The sequence below is a fragment of the Musca vetustissima genome, unplaced genomic scaffold (genome assembly GCF_032173495.1).
Source record: "Musca vetustissima isolate MV318-11 ecotype Yass unplaced genomic scaffold, APGP_CSIRO_Mvet_v1 utg513, whole genome shotgun sequence".
Classification (NCBI taxonomy): Eukaryota; Metazoa; Arthropoda; class Insecta; order Diptera; family Muscidae; genus Musca; species Musca vetustissima.
The window spans coordinates 23,301-48,532 of record NW_026887455.1 but is presented as its reverse complement, the minus strand read 5'-3'; the positions used below and the strand labels follow the sequence as shown (position 1 = coordinate 48,532).

Here is a 25,232-nt window from a genome sequence, read left to right as displayed (position 1 = left end):
TGCATTGAGGAATATAAATAAAAATGAATGTTTTCATGATGATCGCCAATATTTAGCGCGTCAAATAGATCATTGGTGTCAAAATTTTTAAAGTTAAATTATGGCTCCTATAGCCTTCGGTTACGATCGGTTAGTTTTTTGGGAACAAATGTAGTCTAACCTACAATTATTATGTATGCATAAAAAGGTCGTTTTGGAAGGCACCAAATTAGACATAATTCGGTTGAATTTAGGGGGAGCTGCCCTAAAAAGTGGACCAATATTTATAATTGTTGTTATGAAGGTGGAACCTAAAATTCTAAATCACAATCAATTTGTTTAAAAAAGCGTACAAAACATACAAAAAAAAAAAAAAAAAAACGCAGGTCTCATCTTATTCTAATCATGAATATATTCTTTATCGAGTCACCGGTAAATATTTTGGGGTGTTGCAAACTGAATGACAAATTGTATATACACTCCAGCCTATGGTAGAGTGAATAAAATATCGCCGATGGGTTATATTAGGTTACAGGATGCGCGGGTGTCAAAAAGGCGACCGCTCCACTCGAAGACGTATTGTTCATTGTTATTATTCTAATAGACGTTATAGAGTAGTGAAGCAGAAAGAAGTAAAGATGACGACGATAGAAAAATCTAGTAAGGTTAAATATTTAATTTCATTTATTAAACTTTTGGCAACCAAGACTAAAAGGCTGTCTTTGTTAAACTATTTTAGTTGCTAAACTAAATCTTAAAACTAGATATTGGAATACAATAACAATATTCTTAATTTAACCGTGTCAGTTTCCTAGCAAAGCTGTGAATGATTTTGAGGTCTATTTTGGAGTAAAAGGTTCGAGTTTCTACCTCCCAAAAAGTTTATGCCTTCTGTATCGAAGCGTGGGGCATCGACAAAGTAGATGTTCGCTAGATTCTGTTTTCTCTTCATCATCACATAGTTGGATATAATCCACCTCAATAATCTCCAATTGAAAAAGATTCTGTACTGACCTGTTATGATCCGTGGTGGTCTTTATCTCTTTTCTACTTATAGAAATTAATGATTTAGATCTACGCCTAGAAATTACAGGCCAAATATTTCCCATTCCATCTTGTTGTTATTATCTCCTCGTAAAGCTTACGGATTTTGACAAAAAAAGAAGCTAAGTGAAGGTCTAACAGTGTCATCATTTGTTAAATCGATTGACTGCGGTCGAGCAAAGTCGTCAGCTACATCATTTCCGATAACATCGTTATGCCCTGGAACCAAAAACAAAGCATAACAAAATTCCGTATATCTCACAGAGCTGATTTACAATTATCAATTACCCTAGAGTTTACAGTCTACGACCTTATTGCTTTAAGTGTCGATTGAATATCGATAAATACCGAATACCGACTCACAAGTACACAGTTCCTTGACTACCTCCGTTGCTTTCAGGATTTCTGGAGTCTCTGCTTGAAATACGCTACAATTATTGTTTGGTTTGTATGAGTTCTTAATTGAAAAATCCTCCCAGATAACTCCCGCACGTGTGTCTTGTTCCATATCTCAACCGTCTGTATATACTAACAATCAAGAGGAGGAAGCTCACCCGCCTAGGAGTCTCTGTTCGATATTATTTTAAATTGACGTATCAATGAAATTCCTATTGTAACAGAGTACGTGGGGAAGAATTATACATTTCCAATGGGAAATTTGAGGCCTCCAAGCCTGAATCGTGTCTTTCCAGCGAGAAAGTGACAATTGTTAAAGAAAGCAAATAATGTTATATATTTGCATCTGGATCACTTTGGAAGTAACCAGAAAGACAATTCTTAAATGCCAGGTTGAATAGGATTATTTTTAGGAATGCCAGCAGATCTTCTCTAATTGAAACTCATGTATATTAAGATCACCATTGTCTGAAAGCTTCAGAGCTTCAAGCTTTACTAACACCACTGCTTTCAGGATTTCTAGAATCTCTGCTTGAAAAACGCTACACAATTATTATTAAGTTCATATAAGTTATTAAGTGAAAATTATTTCTTTCATCTTTGAACCTACTGCATATATTGACAGACCGTCAAGAAGTGGAAGCTCACTCGCCCAGGACTCTCTGCTTGGTATTGTTATTTTATATTTCTCAAAATTAAATATATACCCACTTGAATTTCAATTGTGACAGAGTTCGTAAGGGTAGAATTATACAGTTTGAATAGAAATTTTGAGGTCACCGAGCCTCAATCGTGTCTTCCCAACGAAAAAGTGAAGTTTGTTAAAGAAAGCAAATAATGTTTGATATTTATCTTGGGTTGATATTTACATCACGATCCCTTTGGAAGTAACCAGAAAGGAATGCCACTTTGATCTGCCATAATTGACACTCAGGTATATTAAGACCGCCATTGTCTGAAAGCTTCATAGGGAAAATGATCGACTTTGATGCATTATTGATTGGTTGCACGATGTCATTTCAACCCTTTCATATCATATTAAGACGACGAACTCTGCTGAGAATCTGTTATAACAACAATTTTGGTTCTGTCTACTCACATACTTTCTTCCACACATGGTAGAAATTTGATATAACGCAACAACAGTTGTTGTGTGCCAACTACGCTTGTTGTTGTTTGTTCAAAAAAGAGACTTTGAGACTCTCAAGAGAGAGAAAAATAAAAACATGAGTTTCGAGGATTGAAAAAAACCCGAATCGAGCTTATAATGGACAGTCCGTCTATAGTAACCCAAAATTACTGGTTCCACGTTTTAGACGCTTAATGTGAAAAAAAAACTATTATCCGATTAGATGGTCGGTAAAAGAGAAGATGTTCAAATTTATATTCCATATTTTAATTCGTTAAGATTGTAGGATATGGAAGATACATATTTATGGAAATTCTGCATATTCAAATATTATTTAATACTATCACACTAGTGAGCGTAAAAATATTCCTGAAAAGATTATGGGAATTTAACTCTACTGAAACTCCTAAGGGTACAACTTTGTCCGCTGCGACCGACTACTCTGGCATTTCGGCAATCTGAGTGATATTTTGCCAATGATTCAACAAAATTATTGAATATGAAGTATTTGCTTAATATCATCTCAGGTATATGAATGAGCGACCTTGATGCAATTTTAATTGGTTGCACCATGTCATTTCAACCCTCTGACATATTAACACTACAAACTCTGTAGAGAATCTTTTTTTCTTACGCACGTGAAAGAAATTTGACATAACACAACAGATGTTGTTGTGTGCCTGCCAACTGCTATTGTTGTTGTGTCCTTAAAGTCCACATCCTTATATCACTACAAAACTTACGTTGACTCCTTCGAGACTCTCAAGAGAGAGGAAAATGGAAATATAAGCTTTCAAGGATTGAAAAACCACATAATGGGCGGTTAGTCTATAGTAACGTTATATTACTGGTTCCAGGTTTTTGTCCCTTGATAAGTCGGAAGAAGTTCAAATGAATACAGCAAAATTCTCATTCCATTTTTAATACGGGAAGGTGTTATGTATTGATATCAATTGTTGTGAAGATTGTAGGATATGGAAAATACATATCACACTAGTAAGTGTGGAAATATGAGAAAATTTCCCTTAAATGATGATTATGGGAATATAACTCTACTGAAACTCTTAAGGATACAACAAAGGGTACAACGACTGACTATTTTGGCTTTTCGGCAATCTACATAATATTTTGGCAATGATTCATACAAAATTGTTGAAAATTAAGCATTTGCTTAATCTCATCTCAGGTATATAAAGGTTGACATTGCCGGAAAGGAAATGTGTAACCTTCATGCAATTTTAATTAGTTGCACCGTGTGAATTCAACCCTCACACATAACAAAAATAATAATTTTGATGCGTATTTGTACATTTTCTTTCGCACATGGTAGAAATTTGATATAACCCAACAACAGTTGTTTTGTGCCAACATATATTGTTGTTGTTGTGTCCCTAAAAATCTACATCCTTATATCACTACAAAACTTACGTTGATTCCTTTGAAACTCTTGAGCTGGCATCTGAATCATGACGACGACGTTTGGCATCCGATCGATTATTTTTATAACGTGGCCTATACACACAGCAAAGAAAAATAAATATGAAATATTGAAACAACTGTTCTAAATATGAATATAAAAATAAATACAATCCAAATCATACTCACGGTGAATTAACATCTGAGGCTATGGGCGAATTTTCCTCAGAATCGACACGTCGACGTTTATCACGCATCCCACCGGATGAACGATCTCTTGAATGATGGCGTCTACGTGTGCGGGGCATCTGTAATGGAAATTGGAAAGAAAAATTGTGATTGATTGATGGAATGCAAAAAAAAAAAAAATAATAAAATTAAAAATTGAATTAGATTTAGATGTTTGATTAAATTCTGCAAATCCAATTGAAGGGAGGGGAACCAAAGGGTTATACTACTAGTATTAGAGGTTTCAAGTAATAGTAGTTGTAGAAAAAAACAGCCACGAAGACATGCCAAGAAAACAAAAGGAAAATGTGAAGAAAAACAAACACTTCGAAGATATGTGTTGGTAATACTTCATAAATCGATGTATTATTTATAATAAAAACAATTATGGATAAATGCAGTAAATCATTCGAAAGGAATATTAACCACCATCATTTATGGTTTGTGGTGGCCACACAATTGAACAAAAATAGCGCAACAACAATTCATATCAGTTGGAGCGGCGCCCATTCCACCACCCCACTATTTGCAACATTATGTAGTCAATACTTTTATAAAACAAAACAAAATTTTACCTTTCGTGTTAATTAATTGAATACAAAAGTGGATTTTTGTTGTTGTTGGTCGTGGGTCTCTAGAATTGAACACACCAAATAGTTGTGCACCACTTATGGTCGGTCGGGTTAGTTAGGTTTGGTTAAATAGTTGCTGTTTTGTTTTTGTTAGCTTGGGGTTTAGTTGATTGTTGGTTGGAAAGGTCAGCACCACCCGAAAACGATGTCCATAGATAGAATATTTTTTTTCAGAATTATTTGTTAATTCTTGTTCTTCTTTTTTGATTGTTTGTTTGTTGGCTAGCAGAGACGACGACGTAGCGAGAGTTATAAAAAACGTGAAACAAGTTTTTTTTTGTGCGAAATGTGAATTTTGTTGAAGACGACAGACGGCTGGGAGTCTTAAAAACAGCAGTCCGTATTAACTAAAAGCAGCATCACCGCACTCCTCCACCGTAAAATTGTATGGAGCAATGGTCAGATGGATGTATTTAGAAATAAAAAAGTGTGCGCAAAATTGATTTTTCTTTTTTCCTCCGTGTTTCCTTCGTTCTTCAGTGTTTTACAACGACGACGTTGTTGTTGTTGTCGTTGGTCTGGCCTGTCTTGTTGTTTTTTGAAGAGGTTTTCCTGTTTTTTTTTTCTTTCTGTCTTCTGTTGATTCAATGAAATTTTCCAATTGAATTTTCCCCCAATTTCACGTGTTAACTTGACGTATTTGAATCGATCAAAGGCAATATTTTAATTTATTTTTTTAGTTGTTTGCGATTTTCTTATTGAAATTCATTCGAACAGTAACATATAAAAAAACACTTCCAAACAGCTTCAAGTAAATCTGCAAACACACACAAATCTTTCAACTTTGTTCACACTCTCATCTGGTTTGACGTTTTTGTTTGATAGCCATTGATTTAAATGGCGCGAAAATTAAAAAAGAGATGCCATATCTGTTTGGTAAGCTTAATGAAAAGAAATAGTTTAAGATGGCGTTTAGATTTGTGAAATCCACGCGATCCCAAATTTAAAATATAATTAGACCTTGGATTTTGCATATTCGCATATTTTTTAATAATTAACATATCGAAATTCTGATTGGACACAAAATTCGTTCCAAACGACTTAGAATTAATTGAAGGGGTCATGTTATTTTGAAATCGAGTAGATTTTGTAATCTAAACGTGCTCTAACAAGTTTATCAAGACTTTCAATGGCTTGAAATGGGACAATAATACAATGTAGAGTACATATACACACAATTGACAAGTACACTACTTTGAAGGATGTCAATAAATAAAAACAAATGGACTAAGTTGTGCATATAGAACTATGGATCAGAATCCGATTTTTTGACAAAGGTAGAACCGATAAAACGTATTTCAAATTTTTAAGTGATTATTTATACTCTTTCGAGTCGAGCTTGATGATCTAAGTTTTGCAATGAAAAGGAAAGCCAGGAGAAGAACCTACGTACCCACCATTATGTGACGCGTTTCGCCGTTGGTTAAGCGGCTCATCAGGCATATTGGGCTATGTGGCTTTACAAAGGTCGTACCGTTGATAACTTGTATTTATTCCGCCCTGATGCGAAACTTGCATATGCGAATTAAATTCAAATTTGTCAAAGTTTGACATTTGTCTTCATTCTAGGAACAGTCCTTTTCAAAGCAGATTTTTGTTGTAGCGATGGATAATTATTCAACACACCTACAATTGCTTCCATGGTATACACATGTTTTTGCGCATCCGTTTTGGAAGTGTATTGATGGCTCAGAACGTTAAGTGGTCTGGCAAATTTTGTGTTGCTCCGAAGACCTAGGTTCGAGCCCTAGCCGTGCTCAGCTGAAATTAATTTTTGTTATTTGAATTTTGCCTGTAAGGGCAGTGATCATTTGAAAGTAATTTTTAAGTGATTATTTATACTCTTTCGAGTCGAGGTTGATGATCTAAGTTTTGCTGGAAAGTTTAAGATTTGCATCGGTAAAATATTATATCATTGTGGGTTACGATTTATAAATGACATGGTGTCTAAATCAAAATTTCATATTTTTGTAAATATTATTCATATTCATGAAAAATGTTATATAACACACATGACACATGTCATAATATTAGAATGAAATGGCTGTCAATTAAAAAGATGGAACTGGTGTTTATAATGACATTGACAATTATGAATAATTTGAAGATTATCAAAAGTTTTGCATATAATAAAAATCAATTTGATTTTCTCCAAAACATTTGAGTTTCAGAACCTAGTGCCAAGAAGTGTCAGAGAATACTTTAATGGTTATAGCACCAATTGACGCCTTGATATTTTCTTTGTCCAGAATTATGTGACCATTTATAAACATAAGATTTATTGTCGATAATATAAACATAGTTGTTGAAAATTAAACCGCTGCTCTAGAAATAATGCAACCTTTTAGGGTAGTTTCTACATATTAGAATTGTCAGATGGCGAAACGCCATTGGATCTTCACTTTTTTAAGCATAAACGTGTTCACTAAAGTTTGACGTACGATCATGTGTTGTGTTTTTACGGTTAGTTGAAAAATTAAATTAAAAAAAATAACTCATTCATTTTGATATGGATTACGACGACAAAAGAGCTTTAATAAAGAAAAGAGTGCATTAATTTGCATTAAATTGCAAAAATCTGGTCCATAGGACTTAAAGGTTTGAAATCTCAAAAAAGACATCCAAAGAAATTTTGAAAAGAAAAATACGATCGCGGTGCTTCGTATAGGTGATGAATTATGGAGTATATATGAGTCCGAAAGAAAAAAAGTAAATGACCGAGTGGGTCTTCAAAGACTAGCCAATTTAACGAAAATTGTCTTCGGTGAAACTGGCGGATGTTCCGCCTGAACAACGTAAAATTATGAAAAGGCTTATTTTTATACCCTACACCTCATCCAATTCTCAATTTTTTAAAGCTACTGGGGACGCATTTCAATCAAATGAGCTGTAGTTTAGTATTCGAAGTTCGCCCTAGGTAAGCAATTTTCTTATGAAAATCTATTAGTATTAATCCACTTCCAAAAAAACTTCCTAATAAAAATAGTTAATATGAGTGTAGCCCCCATTTAATGGTACTTCTTTTATTCAGTATTTTAGGGAGTTTGGGTACGTGTTTTAACCAAATTGCTTGTAATTAGATATAGTGCGTCCTCATGGGGTGTCAAATTTTCCCGAAGAAATAAAAATACTAGTCAATTTTTTTTCGCATAGCTCCTTTATTACGACCCAACACCCATTTTCGCTATTTTTAAGGGTTTTACCACCAAAGTAACTGTAATTTCGGATTGCGCGCTAACTAAATTCTTTAAAAAATTGTCAGATCTAAAACTGGATTTGAAAGGGATAAAGGTACGAAATACATATCGACGCCTCCGAACCATAGTATGCTAAGTCGACTTAGCATGTTTTAAAGTTCTTTACGTTTTTAGATACTATAAGCAAAAATGAGCAAAAGATTAAATAATCTTCCATACTTTGAAAGCTTCTGCTGAAAAACTCACTTTTCAGACTTAGCATACTATGGTTCGGAGGCGTCGATATGTCTATTTTTTGACATCCAAATTGCATAATACAGTTTTTTCCTACCGTAGTGAATATAATTTGAAAATATATATTTGAGTCGTTTATTTTGAAAATGGTTTAAGTCCAATTTTTACTAGAAACCAAGATATGGACTTAAAACGCTAAAATGGACTTAAACCACTTTAAAAATAAACATCTCATTTGTAGATTCATATTGATGTAGATTCGTGTTTTGACATAATTCCCATATAAAGAGCGACGCGACTTCCCATACCAAGGCACTGCATTATTTGATCAGTAACTTGGTTTTCCATTTTCCCAACTCAACAACCTACTAGAGACAATTTAAAATGACAAAATCACAATATCATGTTCCCGATCTGTTAAAAAAGTCCAGGTCAGTCGTACATGACGACATTTTTTCTTGTTATTATTTTCGTCTCCAAAAAATGTTGTAGAAGCGCTGAAAAACCAAGTTTTGGAGGCATCTCAATTGGAGAAAGTCCATAATTCGTACATTTCTTTTAAAACTTGAAAATGTGTATAAATCATGCTGGAGAATACATCGGAAAATAAAAAAATCGAGCTATTTACCATAAATTCATTCATGACACCTCGTTTTGTGCGAAATTAATTAGTATATTTTTAAAGAACAGGTGTTTGTTTTTTCGACGTATGGAGAGGAAATATTGACCAGCGACATGGACGTTATAATAAATAATGCCAATGTGTATGCAAAATGGTTTTAAAGCAATGTCAAATCACTGACAACTTTATTTAATTTTAATATTAGTTTATATAGCTTTAATTTTATTCCACCATGTACAAATTGAGTCGATTTAGAAGTTAAAATCTAAACGCGCGTTTGTCTTCACAGTTTTACACTAAACACAACAAAGTGGCAACGTAACATACACTCATGTTTTAGTAGAGAGTGGTGGCAACATTATGAAAAATGCAACATATGATGTTTCATTCCCGGGCGTTCCGTGCAAATTATTTACAATTACAGTCTAATTGGAAGTCAATTGCAATAACCGGAATTCTATGAATGTTTATTGGACAATTGGTATGTTTATTAACTATTTATTATAAACAATAGAACTGATTATTTGAAATAAAACAATATTTTGTTAAAATTTTGCAGAAAAGTTTAAAGAATAAAAAGCCGAAATAATTGACCTCCATCAAAGACAAATACGAAATACATCATCAAAACACTTGAAGCTAAAACAAAAGTAAATAAATAAACAGCAAGAGATAAGCTTACTAAGAAGCACTACTGGCATAGATATACCTACATACAGACAGATAGACAACAAGTTATTTGTTAAAATTGCACTATCATCACGTGGCAAATCGAGTGAAGAAAAAATGTCATTGAAATTTGCAGCAAATTTGAATTTCCTCTTCACAGAGGCTCGCACAATTGCCGAAAGAATTGTCCTGGCTCACAAAGCAGGATTTCGTGCAGTGGAAATACCTTACCCCAAATCAGAAGAAGAAGCTGTCGTCAAGGCAAAACAAGAGACCGGCATACATGTCTCTCTGGTGAACATTGCATTGGGCAGCAATGAATTGCAGTTGGGTGCAACAAGCATTCCCGGCGCTGAAAAACACTTCCAAGAGCATTTAAACGAAACCATACAGTTGGCCAAACAATTGCAATGCACTAAAATACATTTAATGTCGGGATTGGTGGGCAACCATTCCCGTGAAGAGCATTTACATACGTACATTGCGAATCTAAAATATGCAGCCAATTTGTTGGCTCAAGAAAACATGGTGGGTGTCATAGAACCAATCAACAAATATTCCGTACCATCGTATTTTATGAATTGCTACGATTTAGCAGTGAACGTTCTGAATGAAGTGAAAAGTGACAATTTGAAAATGTTAATGGATATCTTCCATCGTCAATTGATTAGGGGTGATTTGGCTAATGGTTTCACTGAACTTGCTAAATATATCGGACATATACAAATTGCCCAAGTGCCACATCGTCATGAACCCGACCAAGATGGTGAATTGGATTATCGTTATGTTTTTAAATTGATTGAAAGGCTGGGCTATGATGATTGGATTGGTTGTGAATATAAACCGAAAACAAATGCCGCGGATGGTCTTAAATGGTTATCCAAATATAGTTTACATCTTTAAGGAAATGGGCGTTGTTAATGAATTTTGTATAAATTTGAATTTATGTTAACTTGTTAAACAAGAAAAATACAATGTACCATCGATATTTTCAAAAGAAAACTATTTTAAGCACCACTATTCGTTGTTAAATGCGATAAGATGCACAATTGTTGCCTAATTAATATACACAATTAAAATTATAAACATTGGCTTTATTTTTTGCAATTTAAAATATATATTAATACATAAATATAAAGAATGTTTATTAAAACAGGACAAATAAGACTATTATTTTAACACAACTATTTCAGTTCTTATTTTTTAAAAATCTTATACTGCGCGTTGAACATTTGTGTTGGTGTACGAGAATATTTGGACGGATAGTCTTAGTCTTCTATTTTCACGTTTTTAAATAAAATATTACATTGGGAACCCACTACCACAATAGGCTCTGCGAAATTTGGTTCAAATCGAACATTCCTTTCGCCTGATTCTGAGAATAGAGAGTCGACCAATTAGTCCCATATTCTGACTTAATCTAGATTTGGTAAAGATAATAGTTTACCATTTGTGGGGAGGTCAAATGGGTGCCACCTTCGGACATTATCTAGCTTTGGTAAATATAATAGGTTGTGCAAAATTTGGTTCAAATATTGAAAATGTTGACCCCTTGTGGGGAAGGTACTGAAGGAGTGGACCAATTGGTCCCAACTTTGATCTTGATCTAGGCTTCGTAATGATATCTGGTACAAAGTTTGATTCAAATCGATTAGTCCCTTCGCAAAATAATGTTTACCATTTTTGGGCGAGGTACCAGAAGGGGTGGGCGGATATTCCCCATCTTTGAACTTGAACACGGAGAGTTATCGTGGGCAGGAGCCGGCCGGACGGCCGAGAATCAGTATTTTTATAACCACCACCATAAGTGGGATGTAATATACCATCCCATTTGTCATATCATATTTATCATTCCGTACAGAATGGCGGGCATATATATCTCGAGAGGAATAAAATTGAAATCTCCATAGAGTCCGTAATATTATATATTTTGCTAATATATTACTAAACTGATGAGACTATACCACGTTTTGATCCGATTCGAAGAGAATTTACACAGCATAACGTATTGAGCATTTAATGACGTGTGATAAGATTTAGTGAAATCTGTTCAAATTTTGATATAACTCCCATATATACCCATATATTCGTCCGATTTTATAAAAATGGTGTACCAAAGACCCTTAGATTAATTCTAGCTAAATTGTGCATAGCTTTTTAAATTGGGCATAGATTTATGTGTCTATGTTTTTTATCGGTTCAGACTTTGATACATCTTTTCAGATATTTAATTTAGTCCGATTTCATGTGGTGAAAGGTACTTTCCTAACAGTTAATTTTATTATTTCAAATTTGGCGTAAAATTGTATAATGATTTTGCCTTGTCCGTCTGTTGTAATCACTCTAGTCTCTAAACACATTGAGATAGATCGCCAAAGTTTGGCATAGAGTCGTCTTTTGTCTGCAGAACGTCAAGTTCTTTTGTCTGCAGAACGTCAAGTTTGGCATAGAGTCGTCTTTTGTCTGCAGAACGTCAAGTTCGAAGATGGGCTATATCGGTCCACGTTTAGGCATAGCTCCCATATAAGGGTACCCCAATTTTCTGTATTTTGATGTTCACGAGAAATTCCGTACTCAAACATAATTCGATTTGTTTGAGTACGGAATTTCTCCACTAAAATATATCTTTCTTGTAGCCTCCATATAACTGTACCCCCATTTTTTTAGTATTTTAGGGGGGTTTTCAACCGAATTCGCTTGTACCAAAAATTATTAATATTCGCCCCCATTTTAGGGGTAGTCCCCATATTCCGCTCTATTTTATATTAAAATAGTTATGTTATTTGTTCCCCGTTTTAGTTTTGTCCCGAAAGAATGGAACTCTAAGACGATTTAGTCATCTGTTGTAATCATTCTACTTTCGAACATCTTTGTAATCGGTCCGCATTTAGGCCAAGACGGATTTTCGTTATTTTTAACATTTAGAATGAAGTACAATTGTTGGTATAGTTATACTTTATGGTATGTTCCCTATATTTTCATTTCAAGTAACTATCATTATACCTATGGTGGAGGATATCCAAAGTTCGGCCCGGCCGAACTTAACGCCTTTTCACTTGTTGTTAATTGAGAATGTTAGTCATGTTTTTCAATATAGTTGGATCTGATTTAATAATTTCAGTTCTATTGAATGGCAAAACTTTCTACCAAAAATTATAATTATCGGTCGATCTTTGGGTACAGATCTCATATAAAAATCTAGCACCTGTATTTTGAATATAAGTTCACACTTCTACAAAGACCCCATACACAACTCAAGCGACATATTTGGTATGTTCGTTTTTGTGAAAGGATAAAAAACCTCCAAGCTCAATTTACCATTTAACAATACATTTTCCCCATATAAAAGACCAGATTGATATTTAAGTCGTTTTCTTTTGAAAGTGTTTTAAGTCCATTTTTTCACATATTGAGATATTTAAAGGTTTAAGATTGATTTATTTCAAAAACATTGTTCGGTGGTTTTTATTTTTTTATTTATTTATTTATTTTTTTTTTTTTTGACTTTGTGTACTTAAACATGATAGAATACATAACGTAATATGTTTTGTAAACTTTTCTAGAAGAAACAAGATTTGTATCTGAACCTAAAGTGTACTTAAACCACTTTCAAAATGAAAGACTTATTAAAACAATTTTGGTCGGGTCTAACATAACGACTTTTTTTCATTTTTTTATATCCGCCTCCGATATATTCGGCAGTAGTATGAGTAATTCATACAAGATTTAGCATACAACTGTCGACTAATTGTTGATAGGAAGAGGATTACGTTCTTAAATAGAAATAAAATCGATATCATTTACATGAATGATTGCTAGGTAAATTTAAATGTATTTGTCGAAAAATATTAAATATTTGATGATACTGATTACAACAGAATACTTTTATTTTTAATAGAGGGGAAATCGATTCTTCCTGAGATATTGGATATCCGAGTTTTCAAAAATACCCAACTTTGTATTATACATCAAAAAGGTTAAAATTAGAAACCTTTAAAATTTTCTGCACATTTTTTTTGTGTTTTTTTTTCTTCTATACTCTCCTAGCTTCATTTTAGGAAATGCAAAAATGTTTACTACTGCAGCTCTAAATCCAAATTGTATGAAATTTAGTACAATTTAGTACCCATAATTACAAATTTCCAAAACTACATGCATCTCCCAATCCTACACCCCAACAATAATATTATTTCCAAATTTCAAAGTTCCATGTTTATCGGTTTACTCAAATCCAAATTGTGCCAAATTTAGTACCATTTAGTACACATAAGTATAAATTTCCGCAACTTCCTACATAACCCAATTCAACACCCCAACAGTGATCCTAACGCAAAATTTCAGCGTTTCAGCTTTATCGGTTCACCCAAATCCAAGTTGTACAAAATATAGTACAATTTTGTACTTTTCGTACACATTAGTACAAATTTCATATTTTAGGATTCCAGCTCCATCCGGTTATCCAAATTCAAATTATACGGCATTTACATTAGAACTTTTTACCGGGTTAAACTACTTTATGAGGATTTATTTGGCATATATTCAAAGGAATTGAAAACTTAAACCCACTGGGTTAACCAAATCCGGTTTAATGTAAACGACCTTTAATACCAAATTGAGTGCAGTTGAGTACTTTTCGTATACATACATGCTTTCAAAACCACCTCCTTATATCGATCCTAATTCTCAACCATAATTCGCATTCAAAATTTCAAGTTTTTAGCTCTATTCATTCATATGCTACGAAATTGTACAATATTTAGTACATTTTACTACTTTTGGGATACTTATAGTTCGAATTTCCAAAAAAAAAAAAACCCTTTGGTGCATATATCCTACACTCCTCTAGTACGGATTTCCAAAAACCCAGCCTTATCTGGCACCTTTGGACCAAGAGTGACCCTCACCCCAAATGTCAAGATTCTAGCTTCAGCCTTTTCGTATGGGCGTTGATGAATCGTTAAGACGGTCAGTCAATCACTTTACTCTTTTATTAATATAGATTATGTTGCTATTCACTATCTAACTGAGTTAAAAAATTATTTTTTAGTTATCCTTAAATACATTTAAATTCAACAATTTATAAATATATCCAACATATTTTCCTCTTGTTTTATATCAAGAAAAAAAATAGCTGTAATTAAATTCAGTGAAAGTGTTTACATTAATTACAAGAAAGAAAAATAAAAACACCAACAACAACTCACCTCTCCTTTAGTAGCTGCTGCCTTTTGATTGACCTTATTACAATTAATATTGTTAACCGTTGTTGTTGCTGTTGAGGTATTGCGATTTTTATCCAAATTATTATCCGCGGCTGTTAGTGGCGTATACGTTAGGGCTAACAAAGGCGGCGAATTTATTGGCAAATTAAGTCTATTCCAAAGGCCGTTAAGCAATGTTGATACGCGTTTCCAAGTATTATAGGCTGGTTGCAATTTTATGTACATGTTCCCCACGGCCAGCTGGTAATTGTTCGTACATGGATTCACTTAGTTGGCCAGATTCAACAGCAATATATAAACAAATAATTATCAGAAGGCGAACAAAATAAAAACACAAGTGCAAAACAACCGCAAAAATATACGAAGAACACTACGGCGAGCGATAAAAAAAAACAGCTTTATGTTTTTTATTTAATTCTTTTATTTCACTACTTCGTGGTCTATTGTTTTTCTTTTCGTTTCTTTGCGCAACGAAAGACAACAACAAAAACACCGTTTATTAACAACAACCAAAACAGCGAAGAAGAGTTAATAGCATAAAAAAACAGACACTCGGCACACAAACACCGTGTGAGAACGCGTCAGAGCATGGATGAGAAAGGGAGAGAGAGAGACAGAGTCAGTTGTATGACAACTGAGTAGTCAAGATGAGGGATTCTCTTTTTTCGCGAAGGAACAACAACAATGCAATGTATTCTAGCAAAACAGATTTCAATGTTGCAAAATTGTTTGTGTTTTTTTTTAGGCGAAGAAAATTGTTTTTAATTGAATTTCATTTGGATGTTGTCTTATTTCTTATATTGTTTCACGTTTGAAGTTTATTTCAAAAATTATTTTACACAATTTGTATTTTTTTGACGACTGCTTTCGTGCGTAAACTGTTTTCTGGCGCCCGTTTTGAAGTTTGTTTTCTTGTTTAATTGGACTGGTAAACTACAGCCAACTTCACTCCAATTAGAATAGTGTTGCCCTATGGGTAAAATTCAATATGCAAATAAATTGTTGGATGATAAATAGTTCAGTGTTAACCGCCACTCTCGCCACCATACCACCATCCTCGTTACAGGGAGTTAGACTGACCACAATCCAACTCGATGTAGTGAGGCTGGGGTTTTGTAGCGCCAGCATCTTCAGCAGGAGCTCCTTATACAAAGAAGGTGGGGGAACCCAGGCCGAAAGGACCCGTCTTGTTGGGATATCTGCTAGGGAGACCGCTGCAAGGTTAGCTCCTTCCCAGGGCGCGCCAAAGCCAATAACGGCTTCCCCAAGGAAATCCTTGGATTTCTTGTTTAAACAGTTAATGACTTTGGCACCCTTCTGCATGAAGGCACTGCCAAACTGTCGGTCCCCTTGGTCCGTCCCACAGACGATAGCCAACCGAAGGGCTCCTTGAAATAGCAACCAATGACTCTCACTTCTTCTGATTCTACCCTGATCCTCAGGGTAGAATCAGAAGAAGACCACAAGAAGGTCTTCTTCGGTGGCTACCTTAGTTGGTCTATCATGCGGCTTACGCTGTCGTTGACTACGAGCCTTGGAGGTCGCCTTTCCAGAGGAGGTTGAAGACTTCTCCGCACTTGGTCGTTTCTCCGCAGTTTGTTATCCAACGCAAGCCGAATAAGAGGTAGATCTACCAGACGAGAAGTCATCGTCTTCTTGGGTGAGGGTTGCGGACCATCTGAAGAGCGGATTCGCTTCACAGATTTATTCTGTGGTGCGACATCTGCTCTCCCAGGAGACGATGGTGACTTGGCTGAATTCCCCTTCTTCCTGCTTCGACCACTTTTGGATCCACCCAGAGCTTTTGTCTCCCCCTTGTCGTTAGGCGCAGAATTGTGCTTTGAGACAGAGCCCTCTGCAGGTTGATCACCCTTATGGGTGACATTCTATTTTGGGATACTCTCAGTTACCTTTTCCTGTGCATTCTTACACTGGTTCGGCTTGGAACTGGGCTTCAGGTCAGAAGTCGGCTTAGCACCATTGCCAGAGACAGTGGGCTTCGCCGATTCTACTACTTTTGTGCGAGCAGTGAGATTCGGGAGGGAGATCTTGTCCATCTCGAGTTCGCGATGGAGAGCGTGAGGATAAATTCCCTCGAATTTCCTCACATATCTCATCTTACCATTGATGAGGTGAACCTCCCTCTCCGAAATCAAATTCGCGTCTCGCCCCACGAATTTGCGAAGATACGAAACAGCACGTTTGTAATGTTTCGCATCGGTCACTTCTCGGACCTTCCCAACCTTCGAGCCACTGTCCGTTTCCGGGGGATCAACTGATTCCCCATCGTCGGACATCACCTCTGTTGCAGATTGCCTCCGAAGTTTGTCGGCTGTGGCCGACACAGGACCTGTTGAGGACGGACTGGAAGTCGGTCGGACAATAGGGTCCACACTTCTTTCGTTACTGCTATGGCAATCCCCCTGTGTAGACTTGGCTGGGATCACAAAACACATTTTGTGTAAACGTATCATAATAATTTAAATGACGCTTTCATAGTTAAACACTTTTTATCTAAACATAGTATAAAAACTATGTTGTCATATGGTACCATAAACATCGATTGCATTTTACCTTTTTCTTGGTTTATTCCCATTTTCATTCACGCTTTTATATCAAAAGATATTACACTGCCATCTGGTGACAAAATAAACAACTACTGACAAACAACGCTACAATGACCACACTGAACAAAAGCTCATAAGCTTTGACATAAACAAAAGATGGCCATATCGTTCACTACCTCACAGATGACGGCATTGCCATCGTGTGTGCTTCGCTACATTTTTGCGCGCAAATGACTTAGTTTACCTCCGGTTTCCTTGTGAAACATTTTGTATTTGTGTCGTCTTTTGTTCGTTGTCAAAATTAATTTAATAAAAAAATTTTCGGAAATTTAAATCTTGTTAGTCTTAATGTAGTTATGCTTATTTTGTGTCGGCGAAGTGTAAACCACAGCAACAACAACAAAAATATTGGCAAATCTATTTATTCAATAATTTCATTAGATTTCTGCAATCCTGCCTGCGCGTGTGTTTGCTGAGTGTGTGAGTCTTAGTGCGTTAGTGTCTGTTTGCTTGCTTGCCTGCCATAAAAATAGAAAAATATTACTGTGACGTCACAGTTTGAAAGACAAAGAAATGTTTTAAAATTTAATTTGTTTTTTTTGTCATTTTTGTTCTGCTCGCTGCATACATAATTCTATTTAACAGAATTGCAAATATGTTTGGCTACACGTGAGAGGGCGTGTGAGTGAGTGTATGCAAATATTATGTGAGTTTGTGTTGTTGTGCAAATTTCAATATATAGTATTGAAAAAAGAAAAGAAATGATTTAGTGAAATTTCTTGTTTTTGGCAAATGTTTTAATATGAGAAATTGATCGTTTAACCTTTTCACCAAAAGAATTTATGAGAATGCTGCTGAATATTGAATGGGGGCTGAGGAGAATGTAATTTTTTTGTTATCAATGAGGTAAGTCGTTTTAAAATACCATACGGTTTCTATGCATGCCATTATGTAGATTATTGACCTTTTTGGGAAAATTTAAAATTATGAAAAGATTATAGTGACCAAAGTCGTCTACATAAGTCCTTTAAAATATTTCTTAAAAATAAAGTCCTTAAAAATATTTCGTTTCAAAAAATCCAAGCCTTAGGCTGTTGAAGTCCTTAAAAATATTTCGTTTAAAAAAATCCATGCCTTAGGCTGTTGAAGTCCTTGAAAATATTTCGTTTAAAAAAATCCAGTCCTTCAAAACATTTATTTAAAAAATCCACACCTTAGGGGGCTGAAGACCTTCAAAATATTTATTTAAAAAATCCACGCCTTAGGCTGTTGAAGTCCTTAAAAATATTTCGTTTAAAAAATCTACGCCTTAGGCTTTTCAAGTCCTTAAAAATATTTCGTTTAAAAAAATCCACGCCTTAGGCTTTTCAAGCCCTTAAAAATATTTCGTTTAAAAAAATCGACGCCTTAGGCTTTTCAAGTCCTTGAAAATATTTCTTTTAAAAAATCTACGCCTTAGGCTTTTCAAGTCCTTAAAAATATTTCGTTTAAAAAAATCCACGCCTTAGGCTTTTCAAGCCCTTAAAAATATTTCGTTTAAAAAAATTCACGCCTTAGGCTGTTGAAGTCCTTAAAAATATTTCGTTTCAAAAAATCCACGCCTTAGGCTGTTGAATTCCTTGAAAATATTTCTTTTAAAAAAATATTTCTTTTAAAATTATTTCTTTTAAAATTAAAAAATAAAAAAATCTACGCCTTAGGCTTTTCAAGTCCTTAAAAATATTTCGTTTAAAAAAATCCACGCCTTAGGCTTTTCAAGCCCTTAAAAATATTTCGTTTCAAAAAATCCACACCTTAGGCTGTTGAAGTCCTTAAAAATATTTCGTTTCAAAAAATCCACGCCTTAGGCTGTTGAATTCCTTGAAAATATTTCTTTTAAAAAATCCACGCCTTAGGCTGTTGAAGTCCTTGAAAATATTTCTTTTAAAAAATCCGCGCCTTAGGAGGCTCAAGTCCTTCAAAATATTTCATTTAAAAATCCACGCCTTAGGCTGTTGAAGTTCTTGAAATAATTTCTTTTAAAAAATCCACACCTTAGGCTGTTGAAGTCCTTGAAAATATTTCATTTAAAAATCCACGCCTTAGGCTGTTGAAGTCCTTGAAAATATTTCTTTTAAAGAATCCACGCCTTAGGCTGTTCAAGTTCTTGAAAATATTTTTTTTTTAAATCCACGCCTTAGATGACCTTCTATAGATGAATTATGTTTAAGGTGTTGCATTTCCCGAATTAATATTCAAAATAATTTATAAAGATTAGGAATTAGTGGCCCCATGCTTTGCGATATCAAAACATGCATTGAATTGGATTTAATATTCTTGATGCGAATTTGTAGTATTTAAAATGAATAGGTTATTCTTATGATAACACAGAATGGTCATTGACCGAACTTCGAAATTCTAATGTGGCAAAAAATTTTGATAACCTATTTACCTGAGACTTTGAGAATTCTTTGGGATCCCAATTATTATAAATAGCCATAAACGAGTGTTGAAATATCAGTTCTCAAGTTGTCCTACTGGACAACACATTCAAAATCCGCAGTCAAGATGATTCGCTATTCCCTATTTTGTTTTCTTCTACTCGGTTTACAACACCAAGGATGGATGCTGTCGACGGGCGATCTGACGCCACAACATTCACCGGATGTAATACAACGCACCAAGTCTGCGGAAATGTTTAAATACATGAATCTGACGGCCAATCCCTGCGAGGATTTCTATCAGTATGCCTGTGGTAATTTTGCCAAACATAATCCGGTGACGGAGGACAATCCTGCCATTGGTATTGGTGAGGTATTGTCGGAGAAAATGAATGAACGTGTTCGTGGCGAATTGGAAACCGACTATCCCAGCGATACGAAGGCCTATCGGAATGTGAAGAATTTCTTTAAGTCCTGCCTTAAAATTCAACATTCCTTAGATAAGGAATATAATCAAGATCTGAAAAATGTGGTGGAACAATTCGGTGAAATGCCCCTCCTCGTGGGTGAGTCATGGAATGAACACGACTTCGATTGGATCAAGACCCTATCGAAAATGGTGTATACCAGTGGTCAGGAGTTGTTGTTGCACATTGTGGTCCTGCCCGATTTCAGTGATAACACAATTAATCGTGTTGTGTTGGGTGAACCTCGCCTACCCATGCAAAATCCCGAAATCTACATCGGTGAGGCCTTTGCCGATGATCGTGAACGGATCATCGAATATTCAACATATTATTTGCAGAACTATTTCGGAGTCAGTGAACACGAAGCAACCCAAATCGCTTGGGAAATATTGAATTTTGAAATCTCCCTGGCCCATGGTATGGATGATCCCAAGGCGGGACATCAACCGGCGGAATTATTTACCCTTATGGACATTGATGAGTTACAACGCAACTATCGGGATATGGGTGATTTAAAGCAACTTATTTACGACACCATGGACAACCGGTCCATTCGTGAGGTCTACATCCAGGTGGGTTATTTGGATCATGTCCGTGATGTTCTCAAGAAAACACCCAAACGAATTTTGGCCAATTATCTCTATTTCTCATATATGGCCGAGTATCTTGTGGAACCGAAAACCAAAGATTCCGAAGTGGTGGAATATTGTATTGAAAAATCGAAATCCTATTTCTATAAAGTTATGGACAACATGGTCTATCGTAAATATATTCCGAAGAATGCCGAACAGATTTTATATCAAATTTGGCGAGAATTGAAAACCGCCTTCCAGGATATTTTATATTCGCCGCGTTTAGATTGGATTCGGCAGGACACCAAGAAGGAGGCAATTCAAAAACTCAAACACATGAAACTGAAAATTCTCTCCTATGAACATCCCAAAGATGTGGAAGAAGTGGAACAATTGGATTTGAGTGACCAGAATTTTGTCGAAAACATCGATGCCATAAGACGAGTCAAAGGTAATAAGGCTCGGGCTAAGCTAAATGAACCACCCCAAGCCATGCAAATGGGTGCAGAGTCATCCACCACACCCTATTACAATCCATTTGAAAATATGGTCTACATGCCGGTGGCTTTCCTACAACCCTATTATGCCTGGTCCACCGATTTCCCCTCCGCCTACAATTTCGCTTTCCTTGGGTTCTTTGTCTCCCATGAATTGGTGCATGGCTTTGACAACAGTGGTCGTAATTATGATGCCATTGGTAATGCCCGTAATTGGTGGGATTCCAACACAGATCAAATATTCCGTGAACGCAGCAAATGTTTCCAGAATCAATATAAGGAGTTGGTGTATTTCGGCCATCACCTTCCCGAAATGCCTTCACAGGCAGAAAACATAGCCGATGGTGGTGGTATCCGTTTGGCCTATGAAGCATATGTGAATTGGTATCGCAAACATACTCAATCGGAGGAATTGCTTAAATTTCCAGATCTACAAAATTACAACTACAAGCAACTGTTCTTCGTCTCCTATGCCCAGGTGTGGTGTTCCAATTATGCCGAGATGTATATTGCCAATCAGCTGGCTGATACCCATACGCCAAATCAATTGCGTGATATTGGGCCCTTGGCTAATTTTGATGAATTCGCGAAGGCCTTCAATTGTCCCATGGATACGTATATGAATCCAACTACGAAATGTATGATTTATTAATAAAATAAAATTTTCAGATTTCAAAAAAAAAACAGATTAATTATTTTCAAGGACTAAATGTAGATTTTAAATGACAAGAAATAATTTCAAGGACTTGAACAGCCTAAGGCGTGGATTTTTTAAAAGAAATATTTTCAAGGACTTGAACAGCCTAAGGCGTGGATTTTTTAAAAGAAATATTTTCAAGGACTTGAACAGCCTAAGGCGTGGATTTTTTAAAAGAAATATTTTCAAGGACTTGAACAGCCTAAGGCGTGGATTTTTTAAAAGAAATATTTTCAAGGACTTGAACAGCCTAAGGCGTGGATTTTTTAAAAGAAATATTTTCAAGGACTTGAACAGCCTAAGGCGTGGATTTTTTAAAAGAAATATTTTCAAGGACTTGAACAGCCTAAGGCGTGGATTTTTTAAAAGAAATATTTTCAAGGACTTGAACAGCCTAAGGCGTGGATTTTTTAAAAGAAATATTTTCAAGGACTTGAACAGCCTAAGGCGTGGATTTTTTAAAAGAAATATTTTCAAGGACTTGAACAGCCTAAGGCGTGGATTTTTTAAAAGAAATATTTTCAAGGACTTGAACAGCCCAAGGCGTGGCTTTTTTAAAAGAAATATTTTCAAGGACTTGAACAGCCCAAGGCGTGGCTTTTTTAAAAGAAATATTTTCAAGGACTTGAACAGCCTAAGGCGTGGATTTTTTAAAAGAAATATTTTCAAGGACTTGAACAACCTAAGGCGTGGATTTTTTAAAAGAAATATTTTCAAGGACTTGAACAGCCTAAGGCGTGGATTTTTTAAAAGAAATATTTTCAAGGACTTGAACAGCCTAAGGCGTGGATTTTTTAAAAGAAATATTTTCAAGGACTTGAACAGCCTAAGGCGTGGATTTTTTAAAAGAAATATTTTCAAGGACTTGAACAGCCTAAGGCGTGGATTTTTTAAAAGAAATATTTTCAAGGACTTGAACAGCCTAAGGCGTGGATTTTTTAAAAGAAATATTTTCAAGGACTTGAACAGCCTAAGGCGTGGATTTTTTAAAAGAAATATTTTCAAGGACTTGAACAGCCTAAGGCGTGGATTTTTTAAAAGAAATATTTTCAAGGATTTCAGCCGTCTAAGGCGTGGATTTTTGTTAAAAGAAATATTTTCAAGGATTTCAGCCGTCTAAGGCGTGGATTTTTTAAAAGAAATATTTTCAAGGATTTCAGCCGTCTAAGGCGTGGATTTTTTAAAAGAAATATTTTCAAGGATTTCAGCCGTCTAAGGCGTGGATTTTTTAAAAGAAATATTTTCGAGGACTTGAACAGCCTAAGGCGTGGATTTTTTAAAAGAAATATTTTCGAGGACTTGAACAGCCTAAGGCGTGGATTTTTTAAAAGAAATATTTTCGAGGACTTGAACAGCCTAAGGCGTGGATTTTTTAAAAGAAATATTTTCGAGGACTTGAACAGCCTAAGGCGTGGATTTTTTAAAAGAAATATTTTCGAGGACTTGAACAGCCTAAGGCGTGGATTTTTTAAAAGAAATATTTTCGAGGACTTGAACAGCCTAAGGCGTGGATTTCAGGATTTCAGCCGTCTAAGGCTTGGATTTTTTAAAAGAAATATTTTCGAGGACTTGAACAGCCTAAGGCGTGGATTTCAGGATTTCAGCCGTCTAAGGCTTGGATTTTTTAAAAGAAATATTTTCGAGGACTTGAACAGCCTAAGGCGTGGATTTCAGGATTTCAGCCGTCTAAGGCTTGGATTTTTTAAAAGAAATATTTTCGAGGACTTGAACAGCCTAAGGCGTGGATTTCAGGATTTCAGCCGTCTAAGGCTTGGATTTTTTAAAAGAAATATTTTCAAGGATTTCAGCCGTCTAAGGCGTGGATTTTTTAAAAGAAATATTTTCAAGGATTTCAGCCGTCTAAGGCGTGGATTTTTTAAAATAAATATTTTCAAGGATTTCAGCCGTCTAAGGCGTGGATTTTTTAAAAGAAATATTTTCAAGGATTTCAGCCGTCTAAGGCGTGGATTTTTTAAAAGAAATATTTTCAAGGATTTCAGCCGTCTAAGGCGTGGATTTTTTAAAAGAAATATTTTCAAGGATTTCAGCCGTCTAAGGCGTGGATTTTTTAAAAGAAATATTTTCAAGGATTTCAGCCGTCTAAGGCGTGGATTTTTTAAAAGAAATATTTTCAAGGATTTCAGCCGTCTAAGGCGTGGATTTTTTAAAAGAAATATTTTCAAGGATTTCAGCCGTCTAAGGCGTGGATTTTTTAAACGAAATATTTTCGAGGACTTGAACAGCCTAAGGCGTGGATTTCAGGATTTCAGCCGTCTAAAGCTTGGATTTTTTAAAAGAAATATTTTCGAGGACTTGAACAGCCTAAGGCGTGGATTTCAGGATTTCAGCCGTCTAAACCTTGGATTTTTAAAAGAAATATTTTCGAGGACTTGAACAGCCTAAGGCGTGGATTTCAGGATTTCAGCCGTCTAAAGCTTGGATTTTTTAAAAGAAATATTTTCAAGGACTTCAGATTTTTTTTTTTTGTTTTGCTCTGCCCACTGTGCCAAACCACAAACTAAGCCAAAGCCACTCGTAACGTGACCTAATTTTATTTATTCTAAGTACGACCGCGTTGACACCCTGTGTTTTGCAACTATCAACAAATAAACGTAACAAATAATGAACACAACCGAGCGGGATGATGGTGGTGGGGTGGGGGTTGGAAACAAAACATACACCTTCGCTTCACGGCTAGCTGTCACATGTAATTGGCACATGCGCTCTAATCCACTAGACCATGTGCATTTTTTAAACAAAACACCTTCTTAACTGCTGAGAATGCGGAGCAAAAATATTTTACCGCAATTTTGACCTCCTCACCACACCCCCCCTGAAAAAAATAGATACGCCGAAGAGAACAACATTCACGAAGGGTTTTTTCTGTCGGTCATCCCTTGTGTGTGTGCCTCTGCCAGAGAATTTGCTGGGCAACTCAGTTCGACTTTCACACTCAGCGTTAACGGTAATCGCGCGGTTCATACGGTGTCGTCTCGCTTTTCGTTCATTCCTTTAATACCAAGAAGCTAACAAATATAGAAAGTGTCTTGTTGGTTGGTTTGCTGGTTCTGGTTCCGTTTGGCCAAAAGAAAAAAACGAATAATATATAGAAAAAAATTGGAAAATCGAAAAAAAGGCCTGTGAAAAATCTGCAATTTGTTTGGGAGAAGAAAAAAATAAAAAATTCGAAAATAGGAAATTTTCAAAACGTTTTCACAACGTTTTCACAGTGGTGTTGTTTTGA

General features: G+C 35.4%; 2 protein-coding genes and 1 long non-coding RNA gene across 3 annotated transcripts; 2 read left to right on the top strand and 1 right to left on the bottom strand.

Annotated features, from left to right (window-relative positions):
- Positions 1-3,976: 3,976 nt before the first annotated feature.
- On the bottom strand, positions 3,977-14,774 carry LOC133335030 (uncharacterized). The gene is made up of 3 exons (XR_009754509.1): positions 14,751-14,774; positions 4,154-4,272; positions 3,977-4,060 (listed from the first exon to the last, which is right to left on the bottom strand). It is a non-coding gene; the product is annotated as an uncharacterized LOC133335030 (long non-coding RNA).
- Positions 9,664-10,449, top strand: LOC133335031 (putative hydroxypyruvate isomerase). Its single transcript, XM_061543323.1, has one exon. It carries the CDS (start codon positions 9,664-9,666, stop codon positions 10,447-10,449), a length of 786 nt encoding a protein of 261 aa, XP_061399307.1.
- A 5,108-nt stretch (positions 14,775-19,882) lies between the features above and the next one.
- LOC133335029 (membrane metallo-endopeptidase-like 1) lies at positions 19,883-21,943 on the top strand. Its single transcript, XM_061543322.1, has one exon. It carries the CDS (start codon positions 19,883-19,885, stop codon positions 21,941-21,943), a length of 2,061 nt encoding a protein of 686 aa, XP_061399306.1.
- The last annotated feature ends 3,289 nt before the right edge of the window (positions 21,944-25,232 follow it).